This window comes from Diadema setosum, chromosome 14, assembly GCF_964275005.1.
Source record: "Diadema setosum chromosome 14, eeDiaSeto1, whole genome shotgun sequence".
Taxonomy (NCBI): Eukaryota; Metazoa; Echinodermata; class Echinoidea; order Diadematoida; family Diadematidae; genus Diadema; species Diadema setosum.
In genome coordinates, this window is record NC_092698.1 from 7220980 (window position 1) to 7236388 (window position 15409).

At 38.7% G+C, this 15409-nt stretch overlaps 1 protein-coding gene across 1 annotated transcript in view; it reads right to left on the bottom strand.

Annotated features, from left to right (window-relative positions):
- Window positions 1-246: 246 nt before the first annotated feature.
- LOC140237612 (tropomodulin-1-like) overlaps window positions 247-15409 on the bottom strand; it is a 33545-nt gene continuing 18382 nt past the window's right edge. Inside the window, exons 3-10 of the mRNA XM_072317542.1 lie at window positions 11138-11297; window positions 9202-9330; window positions 7660-7752; window positions 4887-5020; window positions 3596-3703; window positions 2264-2407; window positions 1240-1387; window positions 247-465 (exon numbers count right to left, since the gene is read on the bottom strand). Of these exons, the coding sequence (XP_072173643.1) occupies window positions 437-465; window positions 1240-1387; window positions 2264-2407; window positions 3596-3703; window positions 4887-5020; window positions 7660-7752; window positions 9202-9330; window positions 11138-11297 (945 nt within the window). The 3' untranslated portion in view covers window positions 247-436. The remainder of the gene's footprint in view (window positions 466-1239; window positions 1388-2263; window positions 2408-3595; window positions 3704-4886; window positions 5021-7659; window positions 7753-9201; window positions 9331-11137; window positions 11298-15409) is intronic.

Below are 15409 nucleotides of genomic sequence, written 5' to 3' on the forward strand. Positions count from 1 at the left end.
TATTACATAGATATCGCGATAGAATGAACACCCAAGATTACAAATAAAAGGCCCTTTGACATCATGAAAAATTGACTCTACATAGCGCGTTGGCCACTGATAACACACAAGTTTGTCAATGTTATGTACAAACATCCCGTCTTACTGCTACAGCATCAACTCCTCGTCACAAGGTGTAAACTGATTGCAGGTAAGCCTTCCAAACACGACAAACGCCCCCCCCCCCCCTCCCCCCTCCTACCGGAATCGACGACGCTGCAGAGGTATGAAGGACTGGCGGAAAGAAGCTGCAAAACCTAGAGAGTTGAGACACTTCCACAGTCAACGGTGAGAAAAGAGAGACAGAGAGATATAGACTCAAGAGAGATAAGGAGATAAAGTACAGGAAGTCCAACTTTTGAGTTGATGAGCCACACACACACGGCTGAAGAAGTCCTCACTTATCTTCTGATCGCTGCTTGCGCACTGAAAGGGGGGGAAAAAAGTAGAGAGAGCCAGAGACATTGAATATGGACTTTAGACTCGTTCTCAATGTGACATATTGTTGATACTGCAATGGACAGCAAGGATAAACATGTCACACTCCTCAGTAGGAAGTGAGACCCAGAAAAATTGGTATACAAGACAAAACAATCATCTGTGTAGACTTTTGAACAAGACACAATGAGTTCACTCACAAAACAGACACATCTTTTTCCTTTTTCTCTTTAAAGATTGTCCTGTTCCACATTTTTTTTTCTACTTCTTTCATAGTTCCACCACTTCTTCCAAACCCTGCAACCTAACATTCATAATGTCTCCCCTTGAATTTATCTTTCCATGTTTTTTCTTACATGATTCTTACCACACAAACCTGATTTTCATTTTTCCCCTCATCAACATGCTCGTTCAAACAGAAAAATCAAGATTTTACCGTCACATTTGTTTTGAAGGTAAACAGCGTTTTACAGTGAACTTACCTGATTTAGAAATAATTAATTTATTTGTTTTGTCTACAGAGAAAAAAGTCTGTCAACAACATACTAAAAAGGATGCTGCTCAAATTTTGTGCTGCTGCCAGTTGGTAAACTTGTTTTTTATTTTCTATATTTCATCTTTCTGCAAAGACATGATGTACTCTTAAATGTACCACAGGTCATGTCAGACCTTTTAATTCAAGGCAAGCTGTGCAAGCTTTGATAACAGTAAGACTTTTTGACTTTTCTTGGAGAATGATATGAGCATTGGTTATCCACTCACCGCTTTCGTTGTTCCTCATGAGCGCTTCTTGCGCCATGGCTCGTGGTCCCGCATGCTCGAAGGCAAGGCCTAGCTTCAGCAGCGTCTTGTTTTTCTTCTCCAACATGTTGGCAAACTCCTGCTCCACTTTGCTCCCCATTAGTCCTCTCTGATTGGACAGATTAAAGAAATCAAAACTTGATTATGACATAACGTCGCTGGGGGGACAAAACCTCATATCTATAAAATGTCAAATGTTCAGGAGAGCAAAAGAAAAAAAAAAATGACAGCCAAAGCAGTTTATCAGATGGGACAGCCTTTCCTTTAAGATGCCGTGGTGGCTTTTGTTTTGGGGGTAAGACAGCTAGGATTTGGACAAGACATTACTTATCTGATTATCTCGTCGGTTGAGAATGATAAGGGCGTTAAGTGACCACAAAACCCATAGTGTTCGAGAAGACTTAAAGCCCTTCTCATTCTCAACAGACGATCTGACCATTAATCCAAGAGTCATTTTCACCAAAATTTGAGATACAAGGTCTTGTCACCACAGCGACGATAAGAAAGAACAGGCAGGACAGCACACCACACATGAGAGAGCAGTTGGGTCATGATTTACGAGTAAAGTGCAAGCAAAAACATTTTTTGTTGATACAATACACTGAATGCCAGTGGCAATTCATGAAAAGTGTCATGCCGTGAAAAAGGCTGCCTGCTCCAATTAGAAAAGTTTCAAACCACAAATGTTTCTGGTTTTACAGTAGTAATACATCAGCATATGAACTCTTTTTATTCTTGTGGGCAACTTTCATGATATCAGTGCAAAGTATTGACAGTGTGAGGACATAGTCTTTAATTTCTACAATTCTGTTAATATTTCTGTCCAAAATATACGTGGATGACACGTTCAAGCATTCTAGCCATACTGACATGTTCCATTGCATCTCTCAAGTTTTAGGTGTTCCAACAAGTCACACTTCAAATATGGTACATATTGACATACGGACAGAAATAAAGAGAGATGCAAAAATGTAAACACACTTACCTGGTTTGCTAATCTCAGTTCTGTCAGCGTTGTGTTATTTGTCATTGCCTTACACAATGCGCTCATGCCTTCACTAGTGATGAAATTTGACTCCAGGTTTAGTGTTTTCAGTGTCTTGTTTTTCTTTAGTACCTCAGCTGCGAGCTGTGTGCAATATAAAATGCAAAAAGAAATTAGCACTCAACTGCCACAGGGTTGGGTCACCTACATGAAATATTGAGCACTAATCCAACTGGAAAAAAAAAATGAGGGCCTTACACTGTTTACATGATTGCATCAAAATGGAACTGTAACGTAACATGTACTTTGCCTATGGTCGACAAAAGAATGTGACAGGATCAGTTAAAAAATATCACAAAAATTCTGTGTGCTTCTTTGACGGAGTATGCACAGTTCGTGTTCACAAATCTCTGTATGCAAGACAGCAACCATGATAATTCCAGTTTGATGGAGTAATGCATTGCGCTGTTGATATTACATCATAATAATTTTACTATACTGGCTGTCAATTTGACCAAAAGCATTGCTACATTGGCCCACCAGCTGTCAGTGGGAAATGAATATGCATGAGCTTTTGCAAAGCGAGCCTTGCTGATTGATAGTCATTTCCAGTACCAAACACTGGTAGCAGACTTCAGTTTTAAATTTAATGGCTTAACTTCAGAAATACAGATGGGTCTCCACAGGACCTCTCGCTGGGACTTGCCACTCGCGGGTAGTTTTACTTTGTCTCATGTGACAATTCTATGCTTGTTTTTGCTTGCAATTTCTATGACAGAGAGTGGCTTTCAGCAAGGGGAAGGAACAGATACTAGTAGTCCACAATACTGAAAATTGCATGGCAACTGAGTTACACACCCATCTGGCATTCAACCAACGACATGCTTTTTCAATCCTATCAGCTTTGAAAAGCCACTTGAGGGACACATATACTTGTTCCCGTACAAACACTACTGTACAAGCTGTTATTTTCCAAGTATAGACATTTTCACCAATGAGGAGGATACAGACATTTTCACGTGATGTTGTTTTCACCAGCTGACAAGGAGGCTATCACTAGGACACTAACGCCTGCCCATTTACTCCCCAAATTGAATGCGATTAAGATCAGGTGGCGATATTTTCATGTGTTGTTAAATTCGTGCCCCAACTGTGATTTGTGAAATTTACGGAAAATTTACTCCCCATGACACTAACAGCTTTTACAGTGTTCTCCTGCACTGGGAACTATGGTGGCCAGACTCTGCAGGTGGCTGCTACAAACAGGTAGCCTTTAAGAGAGGTTTGAATGGGAGATATGTGGCTGCATGAAGCTCAAATGTAGTCACTCACCAGTGCTGCTTTGTCTGCAAGACCTGTACTCGCCATACTCAGTGACTCCAGTACTGTGTTGTCACCGACAGCAGCAAAGATATCTTTAATTAGGTCCATTTTTATCTCCTGTCACATTACCAGGCAAACAGGATAGAAACAGCAGAAAAAGCAGTAATAGTGATGATCACAAATATAAGAACATTGAAGAAAAATAATGGGGCACTTCTATGACTACAACTAATAACAACGATAAAAATCATAATGACGATCCAATTACTTATGAATCAATCAATAGTCAATTAATGTAGAGAGACAGAGAGAGGTATTTAAAAAATTGAAGTAGAATCCATTGAATCAGTGAAAGAGCCCATTATGATCATTCTAACAAGGTCTAGCACAAACTTCCCTTTATAAATGTCACTGTAGATGCAACTGTAACTTATACATTACTTGAACTCTTTACATGCCCCATTCCACATGCCTGACTCAGTCAACGGCGTGCAAAGTTCACATATTTTGCTCAAACACACAAGCCCGCACAGACTGATCAATAAATCACTAAATGCTGCAATAACATCAAAGCTTAACCATTCCTCTCACATGTATCCGGCATCGAGTGGTAACTGAATATCAAGCGGTGTTTCCTATTGGATTTTCAAGTAAATTCGAAGTTTCTGTCACTGTTTTAAGTGCAAAAGTCATGCCTGGACAATAATGTAGCTACTGGTCATTTGAAAGAAAAATGATATATTTGCAATAAAATTTAAATCAAAGCAGCAGTTGGAATTTCCTCTGCAACTTTGCTCATGTCATTGCATGTCCAGCAAAACAAAAAATCTGTAACAAAATTACATGGAGGTGAAAAACAGAATGTTTTCCCAAGGTATGCCTGCATTGCAGTCTCACAATAATGTAAAACACGTGGGTGGCGCATAAACAGCTAATCACCATTAGAACCCATGTATTAAAACCAACTGTTGATGAGAAGTACTCAGAAAATAACAAGATCACATTGATTTCTTTCTCTTTTTTTTTATTACAATGACTATGGAGTGAAACACTGCAGAGCTCATTTTCTTAGAATTTCTGACGTCTACCCCTTTCACAGTCTCAAAATTTTAGCAAATTACGTCCAGATGTACCCATGTTCACAGAGGTGAAGCACGGCATTAGCATCCTACAATGGGGAAAACAAGTAGATTCAACAGAATACTGCAGTCAGTGCTGAGGACCAGTTTGTGCAATGGACCTATATGATTCCTGTGCACCAACCTCATACAACATCTTCTCAGATAAACTGAAGTCGTACCTTGATGTTATTCAAGTTGAGATTCTTCAGCTCTTTGTCGTTGGCCTTTAGTTTCTTAAGTGAGCCCTCTACGTCGGTCGTGTTGGGTGGCTCCAATTGGAAGTCGCCCTTTGGTATAGTTGCCTTGGTGACAGCTACATAGCAAGGAGGCATAAACAAGTAATGATATCTAAGATGTACGATGAAAACAATTGCAGAGTTTGATCACATAACGAATTAATTCCATTCTTCTTAATTTGGATTAAAGCTGTTAAAAAGAAAAACCAAAGAAAATAATTAGAAAATATGGAATATCTTAACTTATAACTTCACAAATATTCCTTGTTATGTAACATGTGAGGTATACCTAAAAATGTTTTGTTTTGCTCTATCTGAAGATGCACAAGCTAAATGTTTACAAATGGCTCTTAACCTGTTTGTGATGAAACTCTTCGATTGCATGAAATAAAGTCAATTACAATGTAAAATCAATTTCAACAGACCAGTCAGAAAGAAAAAACAACAACTATGCTTTGATCATTTGATCAACTCTTATATGGCAGTTTGTCAATCTGAAACATTAAGCTGAGGAGGATTTCAGGACTATTTTTATGATCATAAACGTAGTGATATATTCATCCCAGAATCGTTGACTTTTTGAAATTTATCCATTCAGCCACTGCAATGAAACATCTCTGAATGACAACCATGTACACTTAGTCAATAAGTGTTGCCACCATCTGAGGCTGGCAATATCTTTGGTTAAAAACTGTATTTTTTTAGAAGAAATTTGACCAAAATAAAATGAAATAAACACAAACACAGGAGAACTAACCCAAAATTGATATAATTTTTCACTAGGAATAAAATGAGTGAAAAAAAAATTGTGGTGGGCTCAAATGTAGAATCTGTGTCACTTTGCACAGGGTTGACTCACACTAAAATCTAGTTCACTGAACCAGTTTTAAGAACTGCAATGACTGTGTGCATTGGACCAATTAGAATTGCCCTCACAAAACACAAATGGTCTGTTTCACATAAAGTATGCTTTGCGAGCTAATAATAAAATGGCCTCACATGGTTAATCAACAGCTGATGAGTTTTGGTCATTCTCCAGTCACCCTCTTACACCCAGCAACCGGCCTAACCTCACTCGAAAATGCCACAGATTTGAAGCTTAACTCTTCCTCCCCTACACTGACAAGTAATCAATCAATTTCTAGGGATGAAACAGATTTGTTTAGATCTTTTTTTTTTTTGTGTGCAACTTTTGACAAGCCATCATCTTGCTATCTAGTGCTTAGTTTGATTCCTGTTGAGTGCTCCTCACCTGTTTTGAAGCTACTGTACAAGAGGATATCTCTGCACGAGTAATTTTTTGCACTTGGCCAAGTGAGATGAATTTCAAATGTTTCCAATTCCGCAGATTTAAGACATTACATAGTGGTATATGAAACAAGCAGAAATATTTGCATGCTTCTATTTTCGTGCTAGTTTTTGGTTGCGAAAAATGCACAAAAATTTCTACTTTTACAGTATCCTCTGGAGTCGCCTCCCTCATACGGCTACAATAGAAGCATGCCGCTTCACTGGAAAGGGGGCTATCACAGTGCATGCAGATGGTGGTGTAATCAACTTCACTTCTCCGTTTTTCAACTGTATCGGGCTTAATTAAAAGGTCTCCTAAAATCCTGAGGGTGATTATGGGAGCACATCCAGCTGCTTCGTCAATGCAAGATTAGAAATCCACCTGGAAGTCCTTATTACACCATCATACAACTTCCGTGCATCATTCACAGGAAAATTACATAGCATTTAAAGGGAAATTTGACCCAAATATGTATATTATGTGAAACAGCATTTAAAGGGAAATTTGACCCAAATATGTATATTATGTGAATCCATGAAATGCATCAAAATTAGTAGAACACATCAGTGAAGTTTGACACTGAATCAGTGACCATTCCTTAGTTACGAATTTCGCTACTAGAAATTTTGGCTGAATCCAAGTGCCGTCACAGGTGTATGGAAAGGCTACAACAATGTGATGTCACAATGGGACAGTGATATGAAAATATGAAGAGAATTCAATAGATTTTTATTTTCAGTTCAAAAGTGAGACCTTCATACAATAGCTGGCCTATAGAGTACTTGGTGCCACATTCATTACCCTTGATACACAGTGTCCAATGTTTAAATAATAGACAAACTGGGAGAACAAAGTTAAAGGAACTGTACAGTACTGGTTGAGGTGGGGATTCATGTTTTTGACATTCCTAAGTGAGATAATGAAAAGCCTCTTATGAACTATGAAAGAGCATGTAATTTTAAGAAGGATTCAACGTTTATTTGATGAAAATTGGTTTTCAAAATGGCTGAGATATCCAAAAAAGTGCTAATAATAAAAGGCGACATGCCACAACTTTATTAGGATCTCTTTGTTTCACCATGTTTTTGGATATCTCAGCCATTTCAAAACCGATTTTCATCGAATAAACTTTTGATACCCCTGAGAACTGCATGCTCTTTGACATCTCATAGAGTGGTTTCTGAATATCTCGCAAAACGTTAAAAGCTAAATCCTCACCTTGACCAGAACTGTACACACCCTTTAAGGTTGCAACAGGGATCTTCAATACAGCATGAAGGTTTTGAAACTTAATAAATTCAACACAACAAAGAAATGCCACAGCATCTCATTTACAAATGACCCCCTTGTCTGAGAGGGTCAGAGACATTCAAACTTTGCTTGGGAACTGTTGAAGGGTCCTGGCTCTACTAGTCTCCAGCTTACCGTGAAACTTCATCCTCTCCGTGCCCAGTCCTACACTGCGTTGTGAGGCATCGTACTGCTCCTGATCCAACATGCCGTGCAGTCCAAGGATACCTGGTGTGATGGTCAGACACAAGGCATCATGAAGCATAATGCCAAACTACTTCTTCTGAAGAAGACGATATGTTTTCTGATCTTGATCTACTCTCATTACCGAAGTATTGAACTAGCAGAAACATATTCTAATTCAAACACTCTTGTGATGCCATGTTAAACACTTCTCAAAATTTCTTCCACTTTAACAGGATGTCAAACAGTATCAAAAACTGGTAAGTGTGCAATTTAAAAACTTTAATTTCCTTTGAGATAATGAGGTTATCCAGGTACAATCACAACCAAACTCATTTTAGATATACTGAGTATAACATAAAGAAAAGGAATCTGTTGTTATTGGCAGCTGTCATAGTGTGGTCACTATTGAAGATTAATCAACTACTGTATACGCTATAATTTTCGCGTACATAAATTTTCGCAAATTGCCGCTGTCACACATTTTCGCGAGTGGTTAAATTCGCGATTGGGGGACCAGAGAAAATATGAAGTGGCAAAGAAAGTGTGAATTTTCAACTTACTAGCAAATAAGAATGATACTAGTTATACACTGCATGAAAAAAAAAAATTACCAAACTCTGCGAACTAGTAAGTTAGAATTCAACATTTTTGAAGTGGTTAAGTCCATCGCGCTAGATTACTGACGAGTGGTACGAGGGGTTGCGATAATGGATTGGCTCTACAGTATTCGTATGTAGACGTGGACTAGCTCGACCACCCCAGACGCTGTTAATACGCTGTGCTGTGCGAATGCTACGTAGCGACTGGGCTGTGTAAACTAGTTAGTAGTTAGACGTGGACGTGCTATATGTACGTGAACAAGCTTAGCCAGTATGGTCTGTTCGGTAAGCCGTGACATGGTATACTAGTACTGAAATGTTCGAATCATCAAGGCAAGGGATTCATTTTGGAAGGTAATATTTTCGCGTGTTGTTGATTTCGCGAATAGCTCCCAACTCGCGAAATTCGCGAAAATAAAACCCACGTGAAATATATAGCGTATACAGTAACAAATCAATGGATGTGTGGACACACTGTCACACCGATAACCTGCTCATTCTATGAGATCCTCCTCTGTATGTATATGAACAAATGAACAAAAGATATGGATGGATGGATGAATGAATGAATGGATGAGTAAATGAATGAATGAATGAATGAATGAATGGATGGATGGATAGATGGATGGATGGATGGATGAATGAATGAATGAATTAATTAATTAATTAATGGATAGATGGATGGATGGATGGATGAATGAATGAATGGATGAATGAATGAATGAATGAATGGATGGATGGATGAATGAATGAATTAATGGTTGATGACTGATTGAATGAATGGATAGATGAATGAATGAATGAATGAGTGAATGAGTGAATGAATGAATGAATGAATGAATGAGTGAATGAATGAAAGAATGAACGAGTGCAACCCTGTCACACCACTGACCTGCTAATTCTACGAGATCCTCCTCTGTAGCATGGTCCAGCTCCTTCTCCCACTCCTCTGGCTCTCGGTTTCCATTCTCCTTGATGTTATCCTTCTCCTTGTCTTCCTTCTTGTTCTCATACACTTTGCCTGTTTTACAAAATCAATCATGTTGAGGTTAGAAAAGATCCACATGCACATAGGTCACAAGTACATGCTGCCATCCACATATTTTCTCAAAAGTGCTTGCATCTTTAAAGTGAAATACATAGTTTTGGTAAGGGTTTGAGAACCCGTCTGGCACCATTTCATATTTGCTTGCAATATATCGAAAGAGTCTACAAAGAAACTTACCTGGCTGACGCGATTTGTCGGGATGATGAGTCGTTTTGGAGTATTTTGAGAAAAATAATAAAAGTCGGAAAACCAACTTTTATTCCAGAAGGATCCAGACTAACTCGGTCTGAGGGAAAACTCGACCCTATTTCAGACAATTTACACGCAGTTTGTGATCGCCATATTCTACTGTATAATACCAAACGAGGCCTAACTGAACAGACAGGAAAGTGCGTGCTAATCCTGTACAAAACAAATGGACAGCGCGCGGTCATTAAGCCTATACATACATCACCTGAGTTGCTGAGACGCGCTGTCTTTCATAAGTTTTTGTTGTTGTTTATCAAGCGTCTTTGATTGTTTTTAGAGGTGCTTGACAGGAGCACACTAATTTTGCATGCGCGCCAAAGAGGTTTTTTGATGCGCGCGTTGTAACAACTCGGACCATTATTGCGAGTAGCCAGAACGCAAAGCGCTAGTTTATACAGGCCGCTCCCATAGTACAACACTGTACAATCCAGAGGGACAACCAATACAACTCAGCCCGCCGTCAAAGCGAGGCCAAGTTATCCCCGAGTCTGAGTTTAGCCTGACCCCGTTCGGGTAAGTTCTGAGACTGAACCTTTTTGGTTAATATCATTACCCATCGAATATCTTGTTATTACAGCGTTATTCCGCGCATTTCTTAGTCATACGTTCACATTTGGGAGCGAAACTTGACAACTTTTGCAGGCGTACCAGAACTATGTTTTGGCTTTAATAGCTGATTTCATTCATACTCTGTTTGCTATTTGGAATAGAGACATCTATTTTCATAGCACAAGCAATCAGCTGTTGTCTTTTGCCATGCTAGGATATGCTGGACGGTATTCACCTAAATCAAGATTCAAAAGACTGCAAAATTTTACATCACTGATGCCCATTGTAATGAAAAGCAGAACTGGACATGTTTTCTGAATCCCGAAGAAAGACAAAGATGTTCGTGAACACATGTGACATACATGGTTCTGGCATGTAGTCAACTGCAAAATAATCCTGGGCAAACATAAAAAATTTTTCTATACATTCATTCATATGCAAAGTGAGCAAGATCAGAGTTCAGTAGGTTGTCCTATCTACTGACATTGTTTATAAAACTACATACAAAAACAAACAAACAATCACATCCCTGCCTGACTTTGTAGCTGTTATGAATATCTGATCTTTCCTGATATTGTGACGGCTAGTGCATCATTTCAATAACATGTATATATATATTTTTTTCTTCTTCTTCTTCTTTTCTTCTTTTTTTTTTGGGGGGGGGGAGAGGTTCACTTCAACACAAATGCTCAGCTCTTTGATACAAACTTGACGGAGTTTCTAATATCACATATTTTTGTCTTGTAAAATTTGCTGGTACTTAAAGTTTTTCTGATGAAAACGCATGTCATGTGAGTGCTCAATGTTTGTCTTTTTCTTTGTTTTGTAGGTAAAGAGTAAAGATGATAGATACCATCCGTGACATTGGTAGATATCATGTATATTGTTAGATTTGGTATTAGATACACAAATGGGGGGGGGGGGGGGAGAGATGCTTAATACATAACCCAGGGCATGGGTTTTGGTCCATTATTCCACATACCTCTCTTCTGCCCACGCACAAAGGGCACATTCTCCTCCCAGTCCTTCTCTTCTTTTGCTTTCTTCTCCAGAAAGTCCAAAAGTTTCTGGCGGTCAAACTTTCCGGTTGGTGCCTTCTTGGTTTGTGGACGATGCCGCTCTGATGGAGGTAGCATGGAATTCTATACACACAAATACACAAAAACAAGACAAACCAACATATATGTAACACTACAAATCTTGTTACATCAAACACCGATCTAGCAAGGATTTCTTCATAATCTTTAGCAAGAGAGAACAATAAGGGAGAAAAATAATCATGAATGGCATTTCGAAAGTAGTATAAATGCATTAGAAAGATGTGCTATGGTATGATACAAATGTGTACAGTATACCATGGTGAAGTATCAAAAGTCTGAGTGGAGTTTCACAAATCATTAAAACATATTCGTCATTTTTTCAATATTTATTCCGTATCATGTATCATACCACATCTGCTAAGAGTTGATCAGTTGGTGAAGTATCCCATAACAAACCACAGTACATGTATTTCTCATGCCCGCACAAGTACATATTCAGGATACCATGTCTCATCAATATATCACATGTTTCATAACATCAAATTATATTGTCTTTTGAATTTAATCATAGCTCACAATGCAAGATTAATACCAGCCAATTTATTTTTGGGCAAGCTTGCATATTTTGCAACACAAGAGCCAACTTTGCAGGCATACTATGAGGTCATCCACCACATGAGGTTGGTAAGCAAATAATCAACATTGGTGAAGGTGATGGGACAAACTATCACTTCCGAGGCGATCTGGATGTACAGTAGCTATCTTTCCGAAGCGCAGCTGAGGAAAGATAGCATACACATTCAGATCGCCGAGGAAGTGATAGTTTGTCTCATTGCCTGAAACTGAAAGTTGATTATTTGCTTTATATTCCACATCTAGGGTCCTAGAAATTCCCATTTTATTCCACATCTGAAACCGTTTTAGCTGTCTTTAGGTATCCTTAGGGCTTAGGCTACGTGTGCGCGTAGATGACAAAACAATGAATTTGCTGCACGCACCGCGCGGCACTGAAGTGAAAGTGCGTTGCACTGTGTACTATCAAGTGACTTAGGTCACATGATAGTCCACAGTGCAACGCACTTTTATTTCGCGCGTACTCATCTTGCGTTAGGACTGTGTGGACTGTGTGGAGATCAGCGAAACAAAAGGGACTATCAACATAGAGTGTAACGACCTTTTCTTCTCAGGTGATGTGATGGGCAAAACTACGCTTCATCACGTGATCAGCTCTGGACCAATCCTATTGCAACATTCTTAGTATGTGGAATATAATATCTTATTGCAAACTTGTGATATCCCAGCAACTCCTTTCATGGCCAAGATCATAACTTTGTGTTATATTTTTTTTTTTATTGTTATTTTTGTGTTATTTTCTTGTTGTGAGAAAGAGTCTCACATCCAAAGAATCAAATGAGGGATTAGACAGTGAATGTAAATTTTAGGATACATTTTGTGAACACTGCCAGTATCATGATGCCACCACGCACCTAGGCACTGCTAGTCTTGGTAACGTCAAACTGAAAGGCCCTATAGATACATGTTTCCGTATACCACTTTTCTTTCCTATCCTTCCTGTTTGCATGTAGCTCATAGGAATGTCAAAATTGATGACTTCTGAGGTGTATGCTTAATGCATTACCTATTAGGCAGCTCACATTTCAAAATTACAAGTATGATTTAAAACTGCATGATTCAAGGGAGATGATTTTTCACTTTAAATACCAGTACATAATCCCCTCCAAATATATAGCATCAATATTTTTCATGCTTTGTTTCATAAATTCTTCTTGATTTTCAGGAAATGCAATGTAGGGCCTATTTATGTTTGAGGGCTAAAATGGGTACAGTACATTGAGAATACCCATGCCAAATTGCTCTGTGAATAATTGACCATCTGAATTATGATTTGAAGCCAAAGTGCAACCACCTAATCACCACCACCTAATCACCATGGCATTAATTTGTGAGTAAGACAGTCAACCTATTGTGCCCACTAAATATACAGAAGATACAATGTTCATACAAACAATCAGGGAGAACAAAGGTTTTGTGTATAGTATATCCATAAAGTTTATCAGTTTCTGTTCTCCAGAGTAGAGATTCTATTGCCTATGGTCAATTCAATATTCACACACACACACACAAAAAAAAAAAACTTGACCTTCACTCCCTTCAATCTTCAACAGAATGAGGCACTGTACAGTGCACAAGTACGATGTACATTGTACTCAACAGTAGACACAGTTCAATTACAAGCAGGCAGGCACACAGATTTTGCACAACGTCCAGCTTTCTTTCTACATGAATGCATTGTAATGAAGATCCTGTGTTACTATGTTCACAAAGAAAGGACTTCCTGTATTTTGAGAACAGACTAAATGGTGCAACTTGAAATGATATGGTTGTTTGCCTTGGAAACTTTGTGTACCATTCACAAACAATGTTTTCCTGCTACTACTCCAGTATGTCATTCAGTTTGGGGAATTATTCAGTAGGAGAGATTACAAAAAAAAAGGGGGGGGGCCTACACTACATGTATATACCCTACCAATCTCACTCTCTTTATATCTCTTATAATTATTTCTGCTTCTTTGGGGTATTTTTGCCTCGCTGCAAGTGAATAAATGATAAATCAGGCATACAGTAGCTACTGTTGTAGCTCCCCATGCAGATGCCATCAGAGGAAAAACTCTATTCACTCAAATTTGTATGCAAGGCTGAAAATCATACAACGCACACAACGCTTTGTTTGTTCGGCAGCCCTTGCTTGGTACCAAAGGGTATGCAATGTACAACATTCCTACACACAGTGTGTACACAAAATGTGCAAGATAACGGAGCAGAAATTCCATAGTGACTGCACAATGTGTCCTTTCAAGTTTCTGCAAACCAGACCAATTTTCACCACATGTCTGTAGACATATGTTAAGAACTTGGGTGTCAGAACGGCATGCTACGTATACAATGTATGTTTTTTATGAGCTAAAACCACTCGCATTGATTTTGCAGACAGCACATCAATGCTCTCTTAAAAAATGTTTCAATGATTGTCATCCTGTAGCCATGCTGCAGAAGGGCAAACTTTTTCTGGAACATTCTGGTACATGGTTACCTTGTTGTCAGTGCTATTCTACATGAAAGAAGTGCTTTATGTAGGAATTGCGAGGCAACAAATGTGGGTACAACTGGTTTGTAGAACAACTTACAAGGAATACAGCATGTTACTGTCTAGGAATCAATGCCCAGTGCTACAAACAACAAACACAAACATACACATAATATACAATTATACCTTGTGTACAATGTACACATATTTGTACACAAGACTTCACACACATACCATGGTACACAGGCTAATCAACGACAGTCCCAATTGCAGATTTTCATCATGTTAGTGTTTACTGTTATCTTGCAGGGGTAACACTGTGACATTATGTACACTGTACATTTAACAGCATTATCATGATCTCATCACAGACTGAAAGTGCACTTTCTACATACGATGGTGCTTCCATCAAATAAATCCTTCACGAATTCCTAATTTTTTTAGAAAGATAAAAATGTCCATCAAAGAGGAAACACAGTAATTCCTGTTCAGACTGACCATCACTACTGATACTAGCAGTATGAGAGCCTTTTTAGGTTGGCACAAATCTTGTTTGCAACTGTGTTAAAAACATATTTTATGCTAATCACTGAGTTTTTGGTAAGTCTGAACACAGACTTGGGTCACACTGTTCAAATCATAATTAGCCACTCAAGGTCCAGAGGTGTTTTCTATTCCTAGTCATACTCGGCTCTGGGTGCGCGTCTTTATACATATATGTAGTATGAATGCTTAGACCTCTATGCAGCACATTTGAGGTGGTGAAGTGTACATGTACCTTGACTTTACGATTAAATGTGAATAGTCACCAATACCATGGTGCATGAATACTTGCAAAAAAAAAAAAAAAAAAAAAAAAAAAAGTAGCAAGAAGTGTGTGTTTGACTAGCTGGCAATGACATTTGTGATGTTGATATCATAGATTGATTTGTCAACAAGGAGACTCACTTCCAGTGTCAGAACACTCCATACTGTACATGGTGGCATGTTTCAGATACCATGTGCACATGAGTGTTTTCAAAAGTGTGAACCCCCCCACCAAATCCATTACATGACCTGGTAGCAAAAACATTATGCACTTTGCAGGGTGCAGAAGATAACAGCGAAA